Source organism: Wyeomyia smithii, chromosome 3, assembly GCF_029784165.1.
Source record: "Wyeomyia smithii strain HCP4-BCI-WySm-NY-G18 chromosome 3, ASM2978416v1, whole genome shotgun sequence".
Lineage (NCBI taxonomy): Eukaryota > Metazoa > Arthropoda > Insecta > Diptera > Culicidae > Wyeomyia > Wyeomyia smithii.
Window position 1 is genome coordinate 183822036 of NC_073696.1, and position 25756 is coordinate 183847791.

Below are 25756 nucleotides of genomic sequence, written 5' to 3' on the forward strand. Positions count from 1 at the left end.
CTGTCATGCAATCTCATACATATTTTGTGGTTCCCCATTTGACACATGCAGTAACGCTGGCGCTGATGTCGAAATACATGACGCAGCGCGAACATGACAGCAAATGGTGCTAGTGTTACTAACGTAAAGTACTGGAATCATCCGAACGATGAATTTATTGAAAATTTGTTCGAAGTGTTATGTCTGTTAGTCTGTGGTACTACTATCAACCATTTTTGTATGTGTGCGAGATTGCGAATGTGTGAAGTAACGTTGAATCCAGCAAATCGTTATCTCCGGATTAATACGAAACGGCCCATTAGCTGTTTTTATATACGAGATTCATATTTCTGAATCAATAAACCGCTGTTGATTTATTGCTGCGTAACAAAACGAAAGTAACTGTAGGCTAGATCCGCTAAACATAAAAGCCTTTCCGAATCTCTTATGCATTGAAAATGTCTTTTTCAAACTCTGAAATATATATTTTTCATGCATAATCGATTACTGAAACAGAGTCATTTCAATAACGTTGAACCGATATAAACCCCTTCAAGAGTCAATAGTATACTGTTTTCATTATTTGAAATCCTTCCTCACTCAACAATTTTCTTCCCACGTATGAAAAAAAAAATCCAGCAAAAAAAAAATATGAAACTTATCGTAGAAGTTCACTCCGAGAACTGTTGTATATTTTTCCACTCTTCTTATATACTTTTCAAGCAGTACCAGCAATGGTCTCATTATTATCAACAGTAAGTACCGAATTGAATCAGCATGCATTAGGCAAAGTAGACAATATCAATATCTATGCTACTACGGGGGATAAGCTAACCTCGTTTATGATGCCACCAGAGCGTTGCCTGCTGTAACTCCTACATACTCGCATTGAAAGGCAATGCTTCTCGTCACCATCATTGGAAATATGAGTAATATTGTTATTGATTTTCCGGTGCCACCCCACGTATATGCACTTAGCTGCTCCTACTCTCACGCTGAGCATGCGTTTTTTTTTCTTCACTAGCTGACTTGTTATCTCCTTGACACATAATTGTTTTATTGATTTCCGCCGTTCTGCGGTGGCATTCGTCACATAGAGGAAATCAACCGACGGGTGCGGTATTATTTTGAAGGAAATTAATCAAAACAGAACAACCGCATTTGGCTGAATCGGCCACCAAAATATATTTTATTGCAAGTAAAATTTTTTTCACAATAAAATAAAATATTCCACTGGTAAATTGCAATTATTTTTGCGTCGTAATCACATCTGAAATTGCTTTTACATTTGTTCGATAACCTTTAGCATAATTTGAACAGCTTGTCCCACAAATATTTATCGAAAAATGTTGAATAAAAGAAAGCAAACTGTATCGTATAAAATGTGAATAGACGGGTATACAAATCTTGTTCAACTGTATGCAGTATTCCCGACGAATCCTATCTGATGAAATCAATTGTACTTTGATTAGCCACAGTGAATAATTTAGTTTGTTTTTCGTGCTCAAACCGCACGGTTCAACGTTTGCTTAAGTATTTGAGCCGATAACAATAATGTAAGCGCGGTTCGCGTTCATACTGGTGGCAGGCACTGCCACAGCCAGGGGAAAAATTGTCAATTCAACAACCACTCAGACCAGTCCCGACAGACCATTATTAACTGCTATGTATAGATGGAGTACCTGTTTTCCACATGTTTCTGCCCCTATCGGAATACTTCGAGTGACACATATTCCAGCTTACGTCACAGTATAGAAGGCAAGGTGCCTATTTACATACATCACACAGAGAGCGGACTGCGCTTATAGAGGTATACGAGTCCGTAAATAGGCTCGGCTAGCATCGACGGGCAGCGAGGAGTGAAATCAGGAAAACGGTAAAATTTTCACCCTGTTGTAACCTTTCTGTCTATGCATGAATGACTAACATCGACTTTTATGTGGTCGAAACGTCATACAAAGGCCTAGTAGCTATATCGCTATTTTTTGATGGACGCATGTTCCCTAACCATGTCTGTTTGAGAAAGGGCAGGGAAAGGACTATTAAAATTTCTAGTGCACTAATCATGAGAGTGGATTTGCTGGTTATTGACAGGTCCAATTGTAAACATAATAATCGTAATATAATTATAACGTGCTTTGCTGGAACCGTTCCAACAAATTTAATCGAGTGTCTGGAAACAATTGTCCGGTGGTCGCATTATTTCCATACAACCGACATCCGTCACGATGTGGATTAATTAATGAATAGTTTATCTTAATGTCATTAACCTCGCCACCGGGCGAAAGAGTACCTGTGGAAAACTGTCGTGTGATTCTATTAGTCGGTTACTTAGGGCAAATGCCGGTTCCCAAAGATGTCTCATAGAGTTGTTCTTTTCCACATTGGGAAAAGGTATTCCGACACGTTTTCGATGAATTAAGATAGTGTGCGGTCGACAGAGTTTAACAAAGGCTCATGGCACATTTATGATAATTTGACAGTGATTGCGATTTGAAATAACTCACAATAGAAAAGTATTCAACCACGCGTCAATAACGGGTGACAACTAAAAAGAACTTAGAGAAAAACAGATTTATTTCTCATGAAAATTTCAAATTCATTGTTAACTAACTAAAAATATTGAACATTCGAGATAGGTCCGTTACCGGCCTCCCGATAAAGTTTTCTGATGATGCCGAAACAAGAGCATTGTACGGCCTTCAAGTTCGCTTTCCGAATGCATCTCTTGATTCTATCGATCTCTTGTTCGCATTTCGTTGATCTCCAGTTATTTTTGCACCGAAGGAACTCAAAATCCCAAAGGAATCTTCGATTGGACGACACTGAGGTGGATTTGTTGGGTTGCGTATTTGGGGTACAAATGGAGTCGAGTGGTTGTTCAGAAAAGTTTGTGTTTGTTGACAAACTATAATGATATTTTCTCTGGCCAAAATACATACTTTTCTTCTATCTGGTGTTTTGGAAGAAATGGAATCATAATGTTGTTCGAACATTCGTTCTGGTTTATATTTTGATTGATAGCCAAACCACTAGGCTCATGGTTCAGATTTGACAAAAAGGAAAAAGTCCTTTTCTGTCCGATCTTCCAGTACCTTCCTGGCGGATCATAGTTGAGGTTTGCAAGAAACCATACACAATAGAAATCGGAAAATTTTCGCTTTAAATATGGTTTACCATGAACTTTTTGCCAAAATTGTACTTGAGTTGATAGCGAACTGTACAATGCACTTGCGTAATGCTCCTTGTTTGGATGCCATTTTAAACCGAACTGAGCATGCATAACAAAACAAAAACTACTGGCATAAAGAGGAAAGATAAAGCTTTCATATATCTGTTTTCGTTTCTCTCTGAGCGTGTTTGTTGTGGAGTGAAAAAGCCTCAAAAAAATTCCAGATTTTTAGTTGTCACCCGTTATTTCAGAGAGCTCATCGGTATCGTTTACTCGAAATAAAAAGTTAAATTTTCGTCGATACCGTGAGTTGTTATTCTGATTTTAGTCTTTTGTAGCATAATTAATCCGCAATGTCGTCCGGCCCATCGCAGCCTTTTTTCTAGCACTTTTTTCCTCTTTTGTCGACCGTGTTATCAACGCATTAGCAATATCACTAATTTTTAGGATGGTTAGAGTTGTTAGCATCACCTAAAATCTTGGCTTACTTACTTACTTCAGCAGCCTAGTTCTGGTACCAGTGGTGTCCTTGAAGAGAACCGATTTTACCGCACTGTCGTCCGGCATTTTCACGACATATCTGGCCCTTCGCAGCCTCCCGATCTTCGTCAAGGACACACTTTCCGACGGCCAGTGCGCGTATGTCCAGCGTGAGCAGCGTCACGGTGTCAAGTCCATAGAGAACTACTGGTCTAATTAGGGGTTTGAACATCATTAGTTTCGTGCGGTATGCTCCTGGAACGAAACGTCCTGCGAAGGCTGAAGTAGGCCTGATTTCCAGCTTAAATACGTCGTTGGATCCCCTTATTCGTGTTATTATCGGCGGTTATCAGAAATCCCAAGTATACGAACTCATCTATCACTTCGCTTTCATCATCGTCCATGACCACCGTCCTTGGGGGGGGGGAGGGGCATGCCGTCGTAAAGGTTTTTGTAATAACGTCGATCTGCCGTGGGCTGGCGTTTTGACGTAAGCGCCAAATTTTCAAATTGCATTTTTTAAGTATTACTAAACTATAGGTAGCCACATTCAAGATGCTTTTTGCCGTTTTCAAAAATATTGATAAATAACTGAGAAATATCAAAAATAAAAAGTGACGTTAGCGCCATTTTGCATAGAATGAACATGCACCAAAAAACTATTTTTTTTTGCTTTGATGACCAGGCAAAAAGGTGATCTTGAATAGTTGAATCTATCAAAATCAAGTTAAGACAGGACCGCATTCAAGAGATCTTTAAAGTGGAAATTCAGTAACAACTCGCAATCAACGTCAATAGAACAAATTAAACTAAAAATCTTTCAACCATTCAAACATTGCCTAACAAATTATCTTGGATCGTACACCTCACGACTGTTGAAACTATTTTAACCTGTTAGTTGATTTAGTTGAATATTCCCGTTGGACTTGGAAACCGAGTTTCTCGACCAACGACAATATATTTTTCTCGGACCGTTTTTTATACCTAACATTGCTAGAAATGCATATCAGACGCGCTGTACCAGCACTGCTTACGACATCAGGTACAATGTAAAAAAAATGATTGTCGTTAGTCATGATATTCAGTTTTCAACTTGGGCAACAATGAAATTCATTAAAAATATATCTACATAAAAACCGTTGCACGTATGCGGGTGGTACTGTACGATTATCATGAAAAGGCACCCTCGCTATACCAGTACCGGGGAGAACAAAGGATTCTCTCGACGAAAAAGCGGCGATACGTTTTTCAACATATTCACTCAAATTCTATCAGATCAGATTGCGTAATAAAGCGCTTCTGTTAATTTGCGAATGATTTAGACAAAATTGCTTCTGGAGCGATTTTGTGCTTCTGGCGCTTACGTCAAAATCAACAACGTGCAGAGTAGTCCATCTCCTTGTCTCAACCCTCTGCGCGATTCGAAAAAAATCAAAAGTGTCGCCGATACGCACTTGATCTAAGATAGCTTTGATAGGTCATGTCAGTTTATCAGGAAACCGTATTCGTGCATTATTTGCCATAGATGGTCTCATTCGACTGTATCACACGCTGCCTTGAAGTCTACGAAGACGTGATGTGTGGGCATGTTGTGCTCCTGGCATTTTTGGAGGATCTGCCGGAGAGTGCATACTTGCGTGAAACCCGCTTGGTACTGCCCTACGAATCCTTTTGGTGGAGAAGAAAGACGGCTTAGCCAAATCTGGGAGAGTACTTTGCAGGCGGCGCTAATCAACGTTCTGTCATTCTGCCCGTTTTATAGCTGGGTCATACAACTTTTCCCATCCACTCCTCTGGTAGTCTCTCTTCCTACCAAATACTGGGATATATAATCACACAGTGGAATGCCATTGCTAGTGCCTCTTAGCCGTGTTTATAGAGCTCTGCCGGTAGTCTGTCCTCACCTGCAGCTTGATTGTGCTTTAGTGACTCAATTTTCCGTTTGATCTCCTGAATAGTGGGAACTGGGACACTGTTATCGTAGGCACCAAGGGTAATTTATCTTTCGCCTCCTCCATCGAAAAACTGCTTTCACGTATCGGCTACCTCGCACTGGCTTGTAGGCAGGCTTCCCTCCTCGTTCCTACTCATATCTGGACTCGGCGAGCTGTCCTTACGGGATAGATTTAAAGCAAAGCTTCGGTGCTACATTCCGATTCGGAACTCGATCTTCTGTTTATTTATACACAGACTTCGCAGCCTACTGTTAGAGTGTACAGGACAATGTGGGGATAGCGCTACGATCCTACTGACACTAACAGTCTCTGCCAAGCCGAGACTCGAACTTACGACGACTGGCTTGTTAAGTCAGCATCGTACCTCGAGACCAGCTAGGGAGGTTACGGGATAGATTTACCTTCTCTCAAAATTTTCGCGTGTCATTAGCCCGAAACAGTTGCTCCAGTTCTTCACAATCTCTGTCCTCCTGCTGGCATTTCTTTTTCATGAGAATACCCTGCTGGCATTTCTTTTTCATAGAATAAGTGGTCAACTCATTTCGAGTTAGTCGATATTTGGCCGCGTTGTCTTTTATGGCGATGCTAGTTTTTTCTTCTCAATCGCTTGCTGGCATTCCTCGTCAAACCAGCCATATTGTCGGCTCAACGTTACCCCACGTAGTGCCGCGGTTGCGGCCACTCCGATGGCCGGGCGTAGCTTGTCTCATCAATCGTCGAGAATCGAAGCACGTAGTTTCTCTAAGAAAGGTAGTGCCTCATCATGTAAGCGCGCGCAATTTCCGGCGGCCCGCGGGTTTTGCAACTGCAGGATGTTTTACCAAAGAGGAAGGTGTGAAATATTATAGATAATATTGAGCGCACATGTTTTGCTACTCGGTTGTTGTCTGAGTCTATATCCGCACCCCAGCGAGAGCCTATGTTTTTGATGTTCTAGAAAAACCGCACATCAATGAGAACGTGATTAATTCCTTTTGTTGTTCGTTGATCAGATGATCTCAAGGTGGCTTTGTGTGGAAAAACGGTGCTTTTGAACACCAGGCTTCAGGAAGCTGCAAAGTTGATGCATCGTTAGCCGTTGTCGTTCGTATCTGTGTGCAGGCTGTGAGGCCCTATCACCGGTCTATACATCACTTCCCTACCTATCTGGGCGTTTATATTCCCGATAACTATCTAAAGCTTCGAAAATATCACAGACTTTAACATGTAATACGCTGTTAGAATGATAACTTGCAGGAGGATACGATGAGGTCGATAAGAAAGGAAGAATCGACTAAGTCTGAAGGAGAAGACAAACAGCATTATAACACGGAGTAGGTTACTTTTCAATAAGTAACACTGCATTGATTTACTAGGGCCACGCTATCGAGGCAATCTTGGCTGTAGCACTCGAGATTTTTATTCAGCCGCCCGCTTCGAGTCGGACGCTGTTGTCTGTAAGACGCTCAGAAAGGTTTTCTTCATGATCTTCGTTTGGTTACCCGTATCCCGGTTGGTACCATGAGGATTTAGGGTTAGGGGCCATCCACTTACCACGTGGACAGCTTTGGGGGGGGGGGGGTGTGTGTGATGTCCACGGTCCATACAAAATTTTTAGAATTTATATGGGCAGTTGTCCACGGGGAAGGTGTGAAATACCATAGATAAAATCGTTAACATCGTATGGGAAAATCCATTTTTTCAAAACTCATTCTCTATAAATGTCCAGTTGGCTCCTAAAAACATATTGATACATGATGCTTGTAGGTAATTTTCCTGCAAAAAAACTCTTCTGAAGACCGTAAGGTGCTACGATGCTTGTAGAAAAAGTTATTCATCCCAAACAGACTGAATGTCTGACGAACAGCTCACCATTGAATTTTTCCAGCAACACTGCTAAAGCATGCTGCTATTGCAAACTTGCTTAAGAATGAAAAATAATTTCGCGTAGAATTGAGCTTGAAAGTGTGACTTTTACTCATAGTTTCTTCAGCGAAGCCTCCCAGATAAATTACACGCGATATCATTTCTTATCACATGGTTGAATTTACAACAGCAGCATGCTGCAGCAGTATTGCTAGAAAAATTTAATGTTTAGCCGTTCGTCAGATATTCAATCAGTTTGATGGAAACAACTTTTTCTACAAGCATTGTAGCGCCTTACGGTTTTCAGAAGAGTTTTTCCCCGGAAAATTTTCAACAAATATCATGTATCGAAGTATTTTTAGGAGCCCATTAGACATCTCTAGAAAATAAGTTTTGAAAAAGTGGATTTTCCCATATAAAATCCGATCAATCTGAAAATTTACCCAGTTGTTGTAGGACCCATAAGGAACACGAAAAGTGCATGGGAGCGAAAAAATAACACCATCACTTTTTTCCCATATAACCGTGTCCCAGTCTACTGCCCAGCCGTTCACCGAATGTGGGCTTCCAGACTCTATTTCACTGTTTTATATTTGTGTATATACATATGCTTGAGTGTAGAGCCGGATTTGGGAGGGGGGTTCAATGGTTTCGAACGCAGCTGAGTGTCTTTTTTAAAATCAAAACTGATTAATATGGAGAAAAATGAAAAAAATTAGTGTTGATTGTGTAATTGATACTTGTTCAGCGAAAAAAACATATAAAAAGATTTTCTAAACATTTGTGACAATTTCATTTGTTAAGTTTTCAAATATATATTAAGGTTATAAATATATACATTATTTGGTTCCCCTACAAAAGATTGGGCCCCGAGCCTCCACAATCGTAAATCCGGCTCTCTCTGAGTGTGATGCAACTTTAAAATGACAAAATGTACGATAGAGAAAAGTGAATGTTACAATCAAACACCCTTCAATTATTTTGATGCTGCCGGAAGTTTCTACTTCAATGAGAGAAGTGCAAGCTTAGTTTTCTTTTTTCATGGGCATAGCTAAGGAGAGCCAGTAATCACTAATGCAGATCTTAAGTAATTTAATTTTCAAATTTTATAGACAGATTAGGATAATAATTTATCTTGCGCAGGGTCCGTTTTCCAGTTTTTGCCTAATTGTGATCTGGAGATTTACAAAATGATATTTTGTTATATTTTTCGGCAATTAGTCTGTTTGTGAGGAAGCTATTTTTTGTGTCTTCTACAAAGTTGTTTGGATGAGATACAAATATATGCTGAACATTATTATCTTCTAAATGCTACAGTTTCATAAATATTTTAAAAAATCAAAATTTGAGGACTAATCTATTATAAAACGTTATATCTCCGAAACCAGTCAATGTCTTCGACAATTTTTTTATAACAACATTGTCTACAACTTTTCTAAAGACACTATTTCTCCAAAGTGGAAAACTGAAAAGTTAGATTTTACAGCACCACTAGCTGCGAAATTCCGAAGTAAAAAATATTGTTATATTTTGAGACCTTTTATTTTCTAAATTTCTTCTGAAGGTAGCATGTCAATAAAACTAGTATATGGAGAGTAAATAAGAAAATTACTCGATTTCATGCTTTTCTACCACTGTGCGTGGGTTCAAAGCTTAGTGGAATGAAAGCTTTCGATGTCAAAATCCTTAAACATGAATTTATGTTCAGGCTCTTTCACAAGACTTCTCTCCAGATTAAAAAACTTTGGCTTAAACGTTCGATAGTTACGATCAGAGCACATTAAACGCTCTAGTAGTTTGCGTGATTGTTCAAGATAAGGTCGGTAGAAGAGATAAGGGGAAGGAAGAAGACAAGCTTTAACACATAACAAGTTACTTTTTAATAAGTTAAAATGCAAACAATTGTATGCAAAGTTCTCCAGAAAATGTCAGAATACTTTTCCTGATTTGTGACTATTTAGCAATTTAAACTGCTAACAATGAGTAAGTCACTGAATACCAAGACTCTATTTCCGCCCAACAAGATATTAGGCTGATACAAATTTCGAATTCTTTTTATGTCCGAGGTTATCATAGTTAGCAAAGGGGGTGGAAAAAAATTAATAACACCAAGACGAAAAAAAAAGAAATATTTTTGATCAAAGTTTGTGTGCAAGTTATGACGTTTGTAACTTGCACTCAAATAAATGTTGAAAATTAACACTTAATTATTATTTTTATTTATTTCGCTTGCATTTTAACGACACTCTCGCTGTCACTGGACTTGTTTGTTGCCAAATAAAACATTTATGCTGATTTTTTATTTATTAATGGTTGAAACAATAGAATGCAAGAATACCAACAAAATTAAACTGGCAACATTATCAAATGTTGAAAAAAAAAAAGATTTTCTCCAACAAAACAAATCATACCATCTCATCTATTAGTTAACCAGTAACTACATGACAATTACACCACCACCACCTCGTGTTTCAACGGAGTAATAAAATATGTCTGTTCTCTTTTTTTCAGACGATGTCCAACGACGCACTGTGGGTGTCTGACGCCATGTTGGACTCGCTCAGTATGCAACTTCGGGACGCGGAAGCTCGCAGAGCGGAAGCAGAACGCGCACACCAGGTAAGATTGTCCCAACAACTGTTCATGATGAGCTACTAGATTGCAAAAAGTACCTGCAGGTACCTTGGCCTAACAGAGGCAGAACAAATTTTCCCCACAAAATCGATTGAAAAGCAGAACGTATGGCCCGGACTCCGTCAGTGACGGAGTGGTGATAATTGTGCACTAACACGAACAGTAAACCAGCATTCATTTGCATACTCATCATACTTAAAAGTGAGCGTTTTTGCTAATTATACTTTTTAAAGAATCTGCCTCTTTCACTCATCATTTGCAAGTTATTCTGGAAACAGATATTCCAGATCGCATGGCGTAAAACTGCGGCCGGGAAAATAACTTAGAAAACATTGATGAATTGCATGGGTGAATTTTAGTCATATTTTTCGCTATGCATTATTTCAAGATTATAGGTAGTAATGTTTTCTATTTAACACATAAAATACTAATTCACTAATACTAATACTAATACTAAAAATTAATACAGAGCAACTTTTAGTTTTTTACACTTGGTATAAAATTACTTTACTGATTGGAGCATTTTACTTAAATAGCCTTGGGTGTTAGGAAGCATACTTATTACCCATAGCATTTGGTCACAAATTCTCTACCGCCCCTGAAAAAAAAACGTAGCATTAGATGACACTCCCCCTCCCGGTTCTAATAAACACGCACAAAAAAAAACGGGCTATAACGTTTATGAACAAAATATTAGAAAAAAAATCACCGTGTCAAATTCAATTTATTCATTACTCATACAGTTGTAACAGCATTTTATATGATGTTGACTGCACTCTATATTGTTGTCTTCTGGTTTGCAAAATTTGTGTTTTGGTTAAAGAAGAAAAGTTGTTTATACAGCCCCGTACGGTCTATGTCTGTAAAAACACAGATGATATTCACGAACTCGTGAATACATAAATCGCATTTACCAGCCTTGAAAACATACGAGTATTTTATAATTTTCACTACTAAAAGGCACGCGCTGGAAATGCAAACGATTTCTTATGTGCTAGAGGAGCTTTCGGAAGATTGGTGAATGCTACAGATAAAAATATTTCCACAGTTCCCGCTGCAAAGCTTTGTGCGAGGTTTAATGTGATTTAAGTGTACAGTTTTGCTGCAAAAAAAATTTGGTCTTTAAAAAAATGTTACGTCGATTTCCATCCAATAGCTACTCCCCTTGTCTCAGCTTGTCACAAAACGATCATACCCCCCCCCCCTCACCCCATAAATGCTACGTCCGTTAGGTATGGTCCCTTGAAAGCGTAGGATTATTACCCAATCATTTTGAATTCGTGAAAATGGAATAAGTTACATACATGTTTTCTATTGTTTAACTACCCAGGTTAGAAAAAAATACTGGTTCGCTACAGCATTTGCGCTACAGTTTTCGTGTCGCTATCGTTGTAGAAGGAAACTGAAAATCCAATCAAATGTTAAAAATTGTTAAATAATCGTGAAATGAATCGGAAGCGAACATTGAGAAGAGTCGAAGCTGCCGAAGATCATTTTATGAGAGAATCGTTCCTCCAGCCAAATGTATATAACTTCTAGTCACACAAGCCGCTTAAAAAACGCTTCTGTCACGGTATGCCAAGAGTTAATTATTTCAAGACAATCAGTTGAAATGACACAATCTCAAGTCTAGTAGTTTAGCACGATTAAAAACTGCAACATTTTCTTTTTTGAGAGTACAGTGGAGATGATTCGATCTTTGATTGCGGTACCACCGCAGCATTCTTGATCTTTGTTGCAAACAAACTCTATTCTAGTCGAGAGGCGGAGAAAAACAAATGGTCTAGTTGAATTCGATACCAGTTTGTGGTTACGTCGAGTCCAATAAATTTGGCCACCGCCTCCCCACAAAAGTTCACTTCTCATGACTTATGACTAAATACAAAAAAAAAAAAAATCAGAAAATTTCGTGACACTTTAACCCTCTAGTGCCCAGTGCCGCCTTTAGACAAGCTTCAGTTGAATTTCTAAAAAGTTTTAATAAATGCTTAAAAATGTTAATAAAGATTCATAGTGATTAAACCGAGGTCAGCCTGAAAAATAACTTGGGCACTAGAGGATTAATATAACTAAAATTTCAATAAAACGCAATTCTTCTATAACCAACCTTTAACTTATATTTGTATATGACACATTCCTTGATTGAAATTTGGACCATTAAAAAGAAGGCCTTCACAAAATACTTTCTAAATTTGGCCCTAGTTATCTTCGAAGAGTTTTCAAAGACTCGGGACAACTAGTTTCTCCATAATTTTCGTTCTATAATAACTGACCTTGACGCCTTTGTCGATTCAAATTAACCAAAGCTTACCTCGCTTGAAAAATGTTCCCCAAACCATCACTGAAACTGCCCTCTGGATTTGAGAAACACTCCTTCGGGACTCCGGAATATTGTCTCTTGCTGCTGCCAACAGTGTACGATCCTCCAAAGAAGATGCCTACTTGTACCTCTTGATGGTTTTATGAACAAAATCTAGCTTATCCCCAGGCCCGGATTTGAGGGGGGCAAAGGGAGCAAATGCCCTGGGCCTCCCGATTCAAGGGGCCCCCCTAGTCCTGGGGCGACCTTTTTTTTGCTCGTCCCCTTCCAGAACGTTACCTCTAAATGTTTTAAGAAAAGAGGGCCTCACTGACAAATTTGCCCCGGGCCTTCCAGCGTTTAATCCGGCCCTGCTTATTCCCACAAGATTTCAACTGACAGACAACCGACGCCATGCGTATTTGTGAGTGCATACATATATAGTGCAAACGTTCATTAATACTTTCATCACAGACTAACAGACATAACACGTCGAACAAATTTTCAATAAAATCATCGTTTGGATGATTCCAGTATTTTACGTTAGTAACACTAGCACCATCTGCTGTCGTGTTCGCGCTGCGTCATGTATTTCGACATCAGCGCCAGCGTTACTGCATGTGTCAAATGGGGAACTACAAAATATGTATGAGATTGCATGACAGCGCCCCAGACGACGTTTTCGCGCGATCACTGTTATTCGATTGAAAATTTGAAATGAACGTTTTTTTGTGGCGATGGAGCTAGGTTACAGTGTTACGTCTGTTAGTCTGTGCTTTCATATAATATACGATATATTTTCTTTGATAACATAATGAAAATGTAACATAAAAATCGGTGTAGGAGCCTTGAAAATAGTCTAAATTGGTCCGAGCTTGATACTTTACGTTACTATCATAGTAGAATATGTACAATAAATGACAAATTCAAGCAAAAGTAGCATCGGTGTCGATGATGCAACTAGGGCAAAACTTTGTCAGCCCGATCACAATGAAACGATTGAACGAGTATCATACCTCCCTCATTCACTTCGTCTCATGTCATTTAACGAATACGTTTTTACGAGGTAGCTACATCAGGAACACACTTTTACACTGTATCTGTGCTTTTTTTTGCTTGTGGACTACACTAGAACTTAAGTTTTCTGTGTCAGGTAGCACCCGAAAAAAAGAGTGTAGTTTGTAAGACACCCATACATTCACACAAATGTGTCAAAATAGGTTTCTTTTGGTTATCGTTCCAAGTGGCAAATAGTCAGCAACTATCTTATACACCCAACGCAAACGGGGAACATTTGATTACCTTAGGGCAATTTTACTTTTTACTACTTTTTTATTACTTTTTGTGTCTTATGACTGCACATTATACACAAAAAGTAACAAACAAAAAGTAATAAAAATTATGACGGCCACACGCTTGTATGTGTTTCTGCAGGAAAACATACAACCAAGCACCGCAATGCATGTGTTAGCAAGACTTCACTCGCCTCATTTGTATTGATGCAACGATCTGGGTCATTTTTGTCCCCTTCATCCACACATAATCAGAATCTCAACCGTCAACCTAAAATGTCTAATTAAAAACACTTTCGTTTCGTCCCCCAGTGTCTACTTGAAATGGAAATATGTAATACTGTCTGACCAGAGTTACCGAAGTTGCGAATATTGTTCTGGATGGGCACAAGTTTTGTATTTTCAAACAGGTCCAAATGAGTTTCCAAGAACAAATGATTATGAGCTGTAGATAGCTTGCAAGAAAGCGAATGTTTTTGTTTTTCTCTAACTAAAAGTTTACAGATCGTGATGTCATTTCAAGGCGCATTTCAATTCTTTGAAATCATCAACGTTTGCATACTCTATGACGGGGAAAATGCGGCTTGGCAGCTCTTGTCATATTTTTCGCTACTCCGTATGCACACAACAAGCGAACTAATACACGCACACCGGATGAATTCTAGATTGAAGCAACTTATAAGGCCTCTGCCAGGCTGAACGTCAACACGAGCGATGGGGCGAGATTTTTGCCGTAGGCTTATGAACAGCACTACTTACGGCTGTTTATTTACCTACGGCAAGAATCTCGCCCGAACGCTCGCGTTGGCATTCTGCCTAGCAGAGGCCTAATATGTGCAACAATTGCGACTGTGTGTGATTTTTTTTTGACTTGAGACGGAAAAGGAGCATTTTTCGACAGAAAAAATTCTGCATGTGGTTGAAACGACCATCATTAGATAGTCGTACCCCCGTAACACGTGCTAAATATATGACAGTATGTGTTGTTACTTGACTGGGGAAGAATTTTATTGCCTTTTAAGTAATGGATTTGTTACCTGAAAGGCAGTTTTGCGCTATTACTTCTAAAGTAATAAGGAAAAATTTTGCGTGTACTACCAATATAAGGCAATCCACGGGTTGTTGTTTTTCAAGTTGTTGTTTTCAAGCTTCAAACCCAAAACAAAAGCGAACTCGAAATCTTCTAATACCATCAAATCTGTATTTTATTGTAGTGTGAAAGACTTCCATCCGCGATACCGATCAGATAACGTTTGTTTTTCAAACTTTTTCGATCCAAATCATATCCAATTCGCAACAATTCGAACCAATGGCTGTCAAAAGTTGTAAACAAACTGAAATCAGCTGATCCCAACTGTCTCGGGATTTACTTCTAGCTCACTTAAGTATTATTACGAAGACACACTGGTAGTGACAGAAAAGCTAATAACATTTTCTACCGCTAGTAGTGTAACTTCTACAGGGTATTCAATAAGTTCGAATACATTTTAAAAGTGAAAACAAAAGATATTTATTTCTGAGTTAATTTTTATTGAGACACTGTTTATGTAACACCTTATCTGACCAATCAGAGAAGAGCCGTGGTGGCTTGTGCTGTATCAAGAAGTTGTCGCCAAGTTGCTCGGTTTTGGGCTGTGTTTCGCCAGTTCCCCAGGCGTTTTACCACCCGCAAGTCTCGTTCGATCTGGTCGAGCCATCGTGCACAGGGTTGCCACATTTATATCTGTATTTTTATTTGAAAATATCTGTATATCTGTATCTCTGGCCAAAAAATCTGTATTAAAAATCTGTATCGAGCAAACTCAGAATGTTGGATGGAATCATTTTTACTTGCAGAATATATTTAAACAGATTCATTTTTCTCTACGTTATATTTATACAGGTTTTGGTAAATTTATATTTTAAAGCTTTCGTTTATTCAATATTAGTATCTCCTTCCTGGGCTGCAACGTAGCTTTCAGCTTTTAAAATTGGGATTATTAGCTTAGATATATTAAAAGTATGCGTTCTAAATAAGCAGAAGAGTGTGGATTGATTGAAAAAATTCTCACAAAGGATCTGTAACGAAAACTTGAAATTACCATCCCGCGTATAGTGGTGTTCGACACCTCAGACCAAGTTAAATCATTTGTATCAATGAATCTTCCGGTCAAAAAGTTTTTTTCAAGCGTGCAAAATTCGTTAGATAGCCTTTTTAAGTCAGTTACTGTTACAAATTCGGGAAATTGACGCAGCAAATCGTTTAAATTTTCCAATTTCACGAACGATTTAAGATTACTTAAAGCTGCCGTTTTTCCGACAGGATCGGTGGAAACGCATCTCTTTGCAATTTGTATTACGAACTTTGCATAGAAACCTGACAAATATTTCGAAACGTTCATTTTTGCGCTTCGTTCAAGTCACATTCCACTTCTTCAGCATCGATACCAACATAATCCTAATGTTTTTATTTTTTTCGCAAAACTTTGAAAATCGTATAATCGAATTTTACCTTTGAAATTGATTTCAGTTCGTCAGTATAACAAAAAAAATCTGTAAAATCTGTATTTTTGGCAATATTCTGTAATTCTGTAATACAGATTCTGTATTGCTTTTTCAGTTCAAAAATCTGTAAAATACAGAAAAATCTGTATATCGTGCACGCTGCGCTTCTCTATTTCTGGTGCAGGGTTGCCAAAGAGAGGTGCTTTCGCAGGTTGTGTCCGGCATCCGAGGTGTACAATCGGGTTCTCTTCAAGTAGCGCGTGCAGCTCGAGGTTCATGCGCCGTCGCCATTCTCCGTCGTCCGTCTGTATGCCACCGTAGATAGTCCCAAGCACCAAAGTCATCCGCGAAGCCCAGAAGCTGAACAAACCTTGTGAAAATCGTGCCCCTCGTGTCGATGCCCGCCCTTCGGATCACACCCTCAAGGACGATGTTGAACAATAAAGAGGAAAATCCGTTGTCGTGCATGATATACCATAGCTGTTCTCGATCGACTTTATCATAGCATAGGCCGCCGTGAAGTCGATTAAGATGTGATGAACAAGATCGACAAGATCTGGTCTGTGGTGGTATGGGCTCCCATGAAGGCCGATTGGTACTGCCCCACGAACCTCCTGGTTGGAGCTGATAGATGACGAAACAGGATCTCTGAGGGCATTTTGTAGGCAGCATTGATAAGTGCGACACCGCGGTAGTTGCGAAACTCCTGCTTGTCGCCCTTCTTGTAGACAGGGCAGACTCCCTCCATCCACTCGTCTGGCAGTTTTTCCTTCTCCCAAATCCTAGAAATAACCGATTGCAGCACTCTAGCCAGCGCCCATGTTTAAAGGGCTCGCTCGGCAGTCCGTGTTTACCTGCAGCTTTGTTGTTCTTCAGCTCCCCGATCTCACAAAGAACTTCATGAATATCGAGAAATGGTACTCGGTCCTCTGCTGCAGGTGCTTCTCGGTCAATTCATGCTCCGCTTCTGTTTACTGTATCGCCATTCAGGTGTCCATCGTAGTACTCCTTCTACCTGTCGACTACCTCGCTGGCAGCCGTGAGAAGGCTCCCATCCCACAGTGGTTCCGTTTTCTAAGAAGGGCGGTCATAAATATTGTTTTCCTATGTTTTGAGTTCAAAACTTCAATCTTAGTGTATTTTTCGATGCTGAATTCTAAAATAACATCTATTTTGTAGTATTTTCTATAGATTCGTGGTCAAGGGTCGTCTAAAATTACTAGTATCTTTTACCAACTTTGGCTTGACTACTATTTTTTACTATGCAATTTTCCAAACTTTTATTGTTCGGTGCCAGAAATTTAATGAGTATATACATATAAAAGAAGTGTGTTTTTCGATGTGTATTTGAAAATTAGGGATATGTTTGGCTCACAACATTTATTTGATATGGTAATACATATTAAGGAAATTACAATGAACAAAAAATATAATTTACATAATGTCATGAAAAGTGATAAAATAAAAATCTTTCTGCGTTCTCGGCTGACCACGAAAAAAAACTGTTCTCTCCTTGGTGCTGTTATCATACTTCGATAATAAAAGATAGATCTGCTCTGTTTCATTCAACCATGTGGCATATCTTTTTATGCAGTTGCTCTTTGTTCTATTACATTATTTCAAAGGAACTGATAATCGTGTGCAACTGTAATGTATTCGAGCTATTCATCTAGCTTCAAGTTATAAAAATCCCATAGTGATGAGTTATAGATTCTAAAACATTTTGTATCTTCTAATGAATTCTTCCAGATTTTCAGCTCAAATTTTAAAGATATGCATTTTGTGAAATGTACATCTAAGCAATGAACCTAGAAATATATTTGCGTTAAAAGGTATTCGTCGAAAAGTGGTTGCCAAATATTACCACCGAAAAAACCCTCAAAAACAAAACAAAAACGAAGAATACATCCCAAAAGTGATCATTTTGTATTCACTTCTCACAAACCAATGGGCAGGTCTCGGCAGCCAAATTGTGTTTTGGACATATATACGATACCTAACGAACATTTTGATGTATTGCTCTTACGCTTAAGAACATTGTTGAATTGACAAATGAAAATACATTGGTGATATCTATTTATATCAAAATGCACCTATTTTACCGTTGGCTCAGTCGTTAACAACACACTACAAAATTCTTAAAGCCACGAAAAAAGGCTCAACATTCCTTGTTTTTGGACCTCCATATCAAAAAACCACTTTGGAATACTTAAATTCACTGAAAGTGGTGAAATTGCACCTAACCTAATATCATACTTCTTACAGCTGTTTAAAAGTGAAAACTATGCGCACTTCCAAGTCCCACAGTAAACAATTCCTTCGTAATACAACACAATAATTGATGCCATTGTTAGCTTCAGACTACAAAGGATGCTGAGAGGTGAAGAAATACCAAAATAATGAAATTTGATTTTTGGCTTTATGACCTATGGGGGAACCACTGTGCATCCGCATCGTTGCCCATTTCTGCGAGACTGGTTTATTTTCCACGTATCACTGACGGGGTACAGCTGCTCCTCTCGTGGTCATGTCGTTCCGTGCCCGTTTATAGTTGGCCTTGTTCTCTCTCGTTGACCTGTCCGGTATATCAACCAGGTCCGGCTTTTCTCATTCACCGCTGCCTTGCACTCCCCGTCATACCAGTCGTTTCTGCCACTCGGTGCTTTCACTTATTGTGGCGCCGTTGTGGTCTCCCCGATAGCTGTGCGAAGTCTGTACCAACCTAACTCGAGAGGTGATGCCCTCCGCCATGGGTAGTACCGCTTCGAACTGTTGTGCGCATTCCTCCGTAGTCTGGGGGTCCCGGGTCTGCTTGATGGTCAGCCGCGGGGTTCGGCAATGTCGCGCATGGTATACGGTCGTCAGTTTTGAGCTCAAAGTTACCGCAACTAGGTAGTGGCCCGAGCGATTGGTGCGTATGTTTGTAATGTATGAGAAGAACCGGCCGTCGATGAGAACATGCTCAGTTTGGTTTGTTGTAGGTTGGTCAGGTGATCTCCTGGTGGTTTTCTGGATGTCCTTTCGGGAACAAAAGATATTTCAGACTGCCAGTCCTCCGGAAGCTGCATCATTGGCCGTTGTCGTTCGTCACGGTTTGCAGGCTGTGCGGGCCAATCACCGACTTGTATATGTTGTCCCTCCGATCTGAGCGTTCATGTCCTCAATGTCGATCTTTACAGCTCTATGCGAGCAGCTATCGTAGAGTTTCTCCAGCTGCGCGTAGAACGCTTCTTTCTCTACATCGGCTCTTCCTTCGTGAGGGCAGTGTACATTAAGAATAGTGTAGTTGTAGAACCGGCTTTTTATTTTCAATAAACACAACCTGTCGCTGATCGCCTGCCACTTGATCACACGACTCGTTATTCAGCTGTACGCTCCGGATCAGACGCTGTTTGAGCCTCGCCTAACATGGAGAACAGACGGTCAGGCAAGCTGCCCTCCTAGGAGAACAACTCCCCCTTCCCTGTCAGCATACGACCAAAATTTTGGATTTTTTTTCTGCTGCTGTTAAAAAAAGTAAACGTACCTAAAGAAAACCCGATTTATCATGAAGATACACGCAACGAATCAACGAAAAAAATTAAAGGTGCGTAACCGGTTTCCCGACGAAGCTTTTAATGATGCCGAATCAAAAGCATTCGACAGTTGCGAAACTCAACTCAGATGAACTCCAAACCCCGAAGAAATCTTCAATTGGAAGACACTGAGGGGGATTCGTTTGGTTGAGTGAATACAAATGGGGTCGATTAATTGTTCAGGAACGATCGTGTTTTTTGCCGTAATGTAATGATGATGTTTATCGTGAACTTTTTGCCAAAAAAATTGTGCAGTTCGGTTACACAATGCTTGTACAAGGCTAATTAATTCGACCGCATTTGCAGCAGAACTAAGCATGCATAAACAAAACAAACAATACAGGCATAGAGAGGAGAGAGTGCTTACGTATACATACTCTTATTTTTCTTTGAGCGTTTTTATTGTTGATCAAGAGAGCCTAAAAAAATCCAAAACTTTAGTTGTCACCCGTTAACCTGTGAATGAATCGATTCTATGCTATTGAAAATAAGTCACATGCTGGTAGCTTTGGCCTGATTCCAAAATTTGTTCTAGTATTTTTCCTACCGGTACCTAACGATTTGTTACTATGGAGTAACCCCGCTTCGAGGGCATCAAATACTCGTTAAAGAATGCATGTAATTCTACCCTGTACCTTCAGGCGACACTCGCACAAAATCCACAATCTGCGAGTTTGCGAGAATCGCTAGCTTCGATGTTAAAACTTATCTTTACTGTAACGAACGAGACTGACGGCGCTGCTCGTAAAACGTGATGCTACTCAAATTGAAAGAGGTACGGGCATAGCGCTTCTGTTGAAGTTTACTTCAAAGCGGGCTCGATAATGCTGCTTTAGGGTCATCGACAAGGCGGTTCGAAATAATTCGGGAAAATTTATGACTATCGATTACAACCCGTCATTCTATTTTTCTCCCGTCACGCTCGAAGAACATCATTTTATTTTATGGCATTTTACGAGGCCGCCAGGGTTGCTGCTAATCGATTGCAATAATATATTCTAACACGATTGATTGAAAACGATGAAATCGGAGGCTAAAGCTATGAAAATGGAGTATTCCCTGGAGGTTATCTAATAATAGCATCAGCCGGTAACGTTAAAGATTCTGGACAAACATTAAGTCCTATCACGAAGAAAGCGTACGGCCCTAAAGTCTTCTTGAAGTTGTATATTTTTGCATTCCATTATTACTTATCTTCAAGGTCGACTTTTCGTGTAATTGGATAGCAATTGTGTTTTCATCGAATAACTATGGCAATTTTCCTCTCATACCTCCACTTACATTTTTAATCAATAGAGCTTATTTGCCACGGCAACCTCCGCGTTCATAAAGTTGATTAATTTCCATTCGATTCAATTGCAATCGAGAATTTTGAAGCAATTGAAAAACATAAATTGACCTAACTTATAGCACAGACTAACAGACGTAACACTGGAACCTAGCTCCATCGCCACAAAAAACGTACATTTCAAATTTTCAATCGAATAACAGTGATCGCGCGAAAACGTGGTCTGGGGCGCTGTCATGCAATCTCATACATATTTTGTAGTTCCCCATTTGACACATGCAGTAACGCTGACGCTGATGTCGACATACATGACGCAGCGCGAGAACGACAGCAGATGATGCTAGTGTTACTAACGCGAAGAACTGGAATTATTCAAACGATGATTTAATTGAAAGTTTGTTCGACGTGTTATGTCTGTTAGTCTGTGCTTATAGTTCGTATGCATTGACAGTTCGATCGCACAGTCCTTCCAAAATCATAAATTTCAATTGGCGTGTCGTCTGTATACAAAAAAACTTTTCGAACCCTGAACTACTTCTACTTTTCGGGTATAAATGGCATGAGGGATGTCATGTCGGCCGGTTGGTGATATACTTCATTGAGATGAAGGTCATGCTCCGCTAGAGGACTTTTATCATTTCGCAGTATGGAGAACGCAATCGTTTTGTGCAAACAACAGTCGAGAGAATAGAGTCGATTTCATAACATTTTTCCTTCCTTTCTTCTCATTTATTTGTAGGAAGCCTTGGCACAGCTAAGGGGGATGTCGTCTGGCGGTGTCGGTCGGATAGGGGAACCGATGGACGCAATGCAATCGAGGGCACGCGAATTGGAAAAGAAGGTAGATCATCCCAGCAGCTGTATACTTTGTCCATTATTTGAAAGTTCACAGGGCTCTTCTGTGTGCTACTTTTATCCTAGCTTATCCTAATTCATTTCAAGTTTATTTGTTGTTATCTTTTACTTTATATTTTCGTACGTTCATGCTCTTTGCCATTCCCGTTTGCATTCACTGCCTCGTTTTTTTTGAAAAGTGTACCCGTATCAGCGTTTATGTTTGCTTTTAGAGCTATCCGTCTTGTTATTTGTCATCTCATCTGAACAATTCTAATTTCAAAGTCAAGTATATGTTTGTTATTTGTATATAAGTAGATGCTATTTAAACGCCAAAGTGAGTTGTGCATGCTGAACCAAATTTTAGTAGTTGAAGAACTTTGCAAAACGATTGTAAACGATTGAATATTTTGAAAATTTTAAAAATATTTCACAATAATCTTATCATTATTCTAATGAGTGTTTATTCGTGGTTGCAATAGACATTATCACGAAAGCAATGTTGGTTACATTTTCTTGTTGAGGACAACGATATGTTTTACCCAATGAAACAGGAAAATGAAAATGAACTTTGATATTTTATAGGATGTAATTTGACATAATAACCAAATATAATTTGCATATGAATTTAACAGCAGAATTTGTTTAACTTCTTCTATTCATTGGCTGTCATCGACCAAAAAACGCTCGAAAATACGTTTCATGCAGGGTGTTGGGGAGCCCTTACAACCTTACAACACTAAATGAAGGCGCAGCTTATTGCTTTGATTGTGAAATAGCAGCTAAACCAAAAGAGCTTGGTGTCAAAAAACAACTTGTAGAGTAGCCTTCAATGTTTAATTTAGTTGACAAAAAAATCCCATTATCACACATTTCAGAGAGAAAATTGCATATTAGTAAAAAACATTCGATTTCACATTTGTTCCTTTCTAAGTGCTTCTTGTTCTTTCTAATTCGACGTTTTAAAGACACTTTATGTTATGAAATTTTCTCAGCTTTCCAACGAAATAAACAGAATTGAGCTAGCTGTCCCACTTTTTGTGCTAGACCTCGTTAAAGGCAAACATAACCGAAAACTAAAAGTGAATAACTCTGCAACAGTTGAGTTTTGGCAATATGCGTAGAAGGATTTTTCATCGAATAGGGTCCTCTTTAACCCCTTGAAGGATTTTAAGGGAGCTCCCAAACACCCTGTATAAGAATTTTCATAAACGACGTCACTCTGAACTTTAAAAATTAGCGCAACTATTCGCTAATTCACTAACCAAAAAGCTTAGCTTAGCTTATCCAGTCATTACTACAATTGTAATTGATAGTAAATATATTTTCGTCCAACAACCAGATGGTAACCTGAGTTATGTTAATTATAAAATAACAGCCGCTATCATAAAAAAATACATTTTTAAAAATAAACGAAAAACGAACGAATAAAATAACTTGACCCTTGACACTCTCTGAGAATTCAATGAAACTTTGTGGTTTTATTAACCCTCTAGTCCCAAAATTAATTTCTAAACGGACTGCTATAAAAGCACTATAAACTATTATAAACACTTTTTAAGTATTTATTGAAGCTTTTCGGAACTTCGACTGAAGCCCGTCAAATGGCGGCATTGGGCACTAGAGGGTTAAACTCAGCAACTTTGCATATCCACTTTGTTTTTCGAAAATTTATCATAGCTAACATTTGAAAAGAGCTGAAGTTTTACAACCATTTTTCATTAATCGATATAGGTATATTAATTTTGTCTAAGAAACGGTGTGTTCAACATTATTGAAAAATTGGATTTAAGATCTTACTTTGCAAAAATTTGATTGTACAAGCAAAAAGTGATTTAAAAAAAACGATCATCTCAGATTGCTCTAAACTTAATGTTTTTTAGTTGCCTAAAACTCTCAAAAATGTTTCAGAATGACCACTCTCGAGGAAAAACATTTTTTTACTTCTTCATATCGCACATTTTTCATGTTATCAAGAGCCGACAACAACGACTGTGACACCTTCTTCCTTACAATCTCCTTCTTCACCCGAACAATACAACACAAAGCGGAAGCTACTGAATTGTTATACATTGAAGATGGTAAACTAATCCCAAGTTGCCATATATGTGGTTCCCTGTGCAAGTTCACTAGCTCAGATCTATCACGGGAGAGCAACTACGAAATGTACGGTCGTCAAGCTCAAAGCTCGAGCTCGTACATTTTTCATGTTGTCAAGGGATGACTTTAGGTAATTGTCTGAATTTCCAAATCGAAATAATTGAATTTGACATGCTACACCAAAAAAAAATATTTTAAAAACGAAATTTTGCTACCAACTTATGTCTATGAAACATTTTCAATGTGAAACAGTGATACGTTTATTGATTGGTAGGTTATGTTTAACCAATTTATCGAATCACTATCAGCGTCAATTTTCAGTGTCAGTGAATTTTTTTAATGGTTTTATTTTTTCGTGACCCTACCTCATGCATTTGATTATTTCTTTGTCAAAAAGTGGACCTTATTAAACGATTATATATTAATTTCTTTGCTGTGGGGCTGTACATAATAATTATTATTTTGTCAAACATTATGTTAATATAATGATAATTCTTTTGATTCTAAACGTTTACGTAGCCTGGTAAAACCTTCTATGATGTTATTACTTCTCTTTACTTATTGTAAGGTTATTCCTTCCTGAATGACAAAAGATTACACAAATGAGTTCTGTGCGTCCTACTAAACTAAAATTGCTTCAAGCGTAGTAAAAAACAATAGAGCTATTCAATCATACTAGTATTGATGCATTTAACATGGATAGAATTGAGGTGTCAAAAGTTTTGCATCGATTGTAAAACAATTTCTGACTCGAATAGAAGTTTTTGGCTGAGTGGTACTGTGGTGCAAGAGGGCAAGAAGTGGAACTTAATTTCTTAGGGCCTTTGGCATCATCTTAGCTTAAAGGTGTCTTCAGAACAATTGTTTGTATGAATGACCCGCATAATCTTAAAATACTAAAAGTTATTGTAAGTTTCTATGATAAACAAGCTAAGTTTTTTGTGATAAGAGATAGTGGAATAGTTTTTTTTTATTTTAGAACGTGTAAAACTCTGAAACTTTATGGAATAAGCAAAATTTCTATCTCCAATGGGAACAGAGTTAAAAAGTATTTTAAATAGAAGTTACCGTAATACTGACTTTGATCACTGTACCTCTTTTTTGAAAATGTGGTAAAAAAGCGCTCGTACTGCTTGGGATTTGTCGTAATCTTCACTGATCATGCGGACATATGTCTGCATTGCTACTATTCATGCATTTCCTGCTATTTATAAAGTGTTTTTCATGCTAAAATAATAATTGAAAATAAAGTGTATTTTTGGCGATTTTTGTTGCATACAAACAATCGGTTCAAGCAGATTCAAAACAACAAGTTGCAATAAATAAAGTTTTTTTATTTTGTTCCCAGATTAGTTCTGAAGATGAACAAATTTTATAACAATACATTTTATTGTTAGTTTTGCAAGTTTTTCTCCGAAGGCAATGTTGAGTCTCAATATTCTCCACAGCGTATTACATATTTCTTCTTAACAAAAACCCAAGACGTGAAGTAACATGCAACTTTGGACAATTTCATAAGTCATAATTCTAGTGGACTAGGTTTTGATGATTTTAGACCACCTTCCCTCTCAGTGGATAATCATTCATATGTATTCTAAAAACTTTGTATGAATCTTGGACATTCGCCAACATAAACTGTTCACGTAAAATGTGAATGGCCCCCAAATTGCTTTCCATATTTATAAACTCATTTAAGTCGTTTTAGGCTGTTCAATTCAGTGAAAGTAGCAAAGCGTTACTCAAAATTCATCAGAACAATGAAGTGATCAAAGTCACCCCGGAATGATGATTGGTGTAAAATTTTTAGAGCATATTTAAA

General features: G+C 38.5%; 1 protein-coding gene across 12 annotated transcripts in view; it reads left to right on the top strand.

The window, feature by feature from the left end:
- The window catches only part of LOC129730633 (uncharacterized), a 199360-nt gene that overhangs the window by 61759 nt on the left and 111845 nt on the right, over positions 1 to 25756 (top strand). For all 12 annotated transcript variants that reach the window (XM_055690114.1, XM_055690115.1, XM_055690118.1 and 9 more), the window contains 2 exons: positions 9943 to 10050; positions 21743 to 21844. In XM_055690114.1, coding sequence (XP_055546089.1) covers positions 9946 to 10050; positions 21743 to 21844 — 207 coding nt within the window. In that variant the 5' untranslated portion in view covers positions 9943 to 9945. The remainder of the gene's footprint in view (positions 1 to 9942; positions 10051 to 21742; positions 21845 to 25756) is intronic.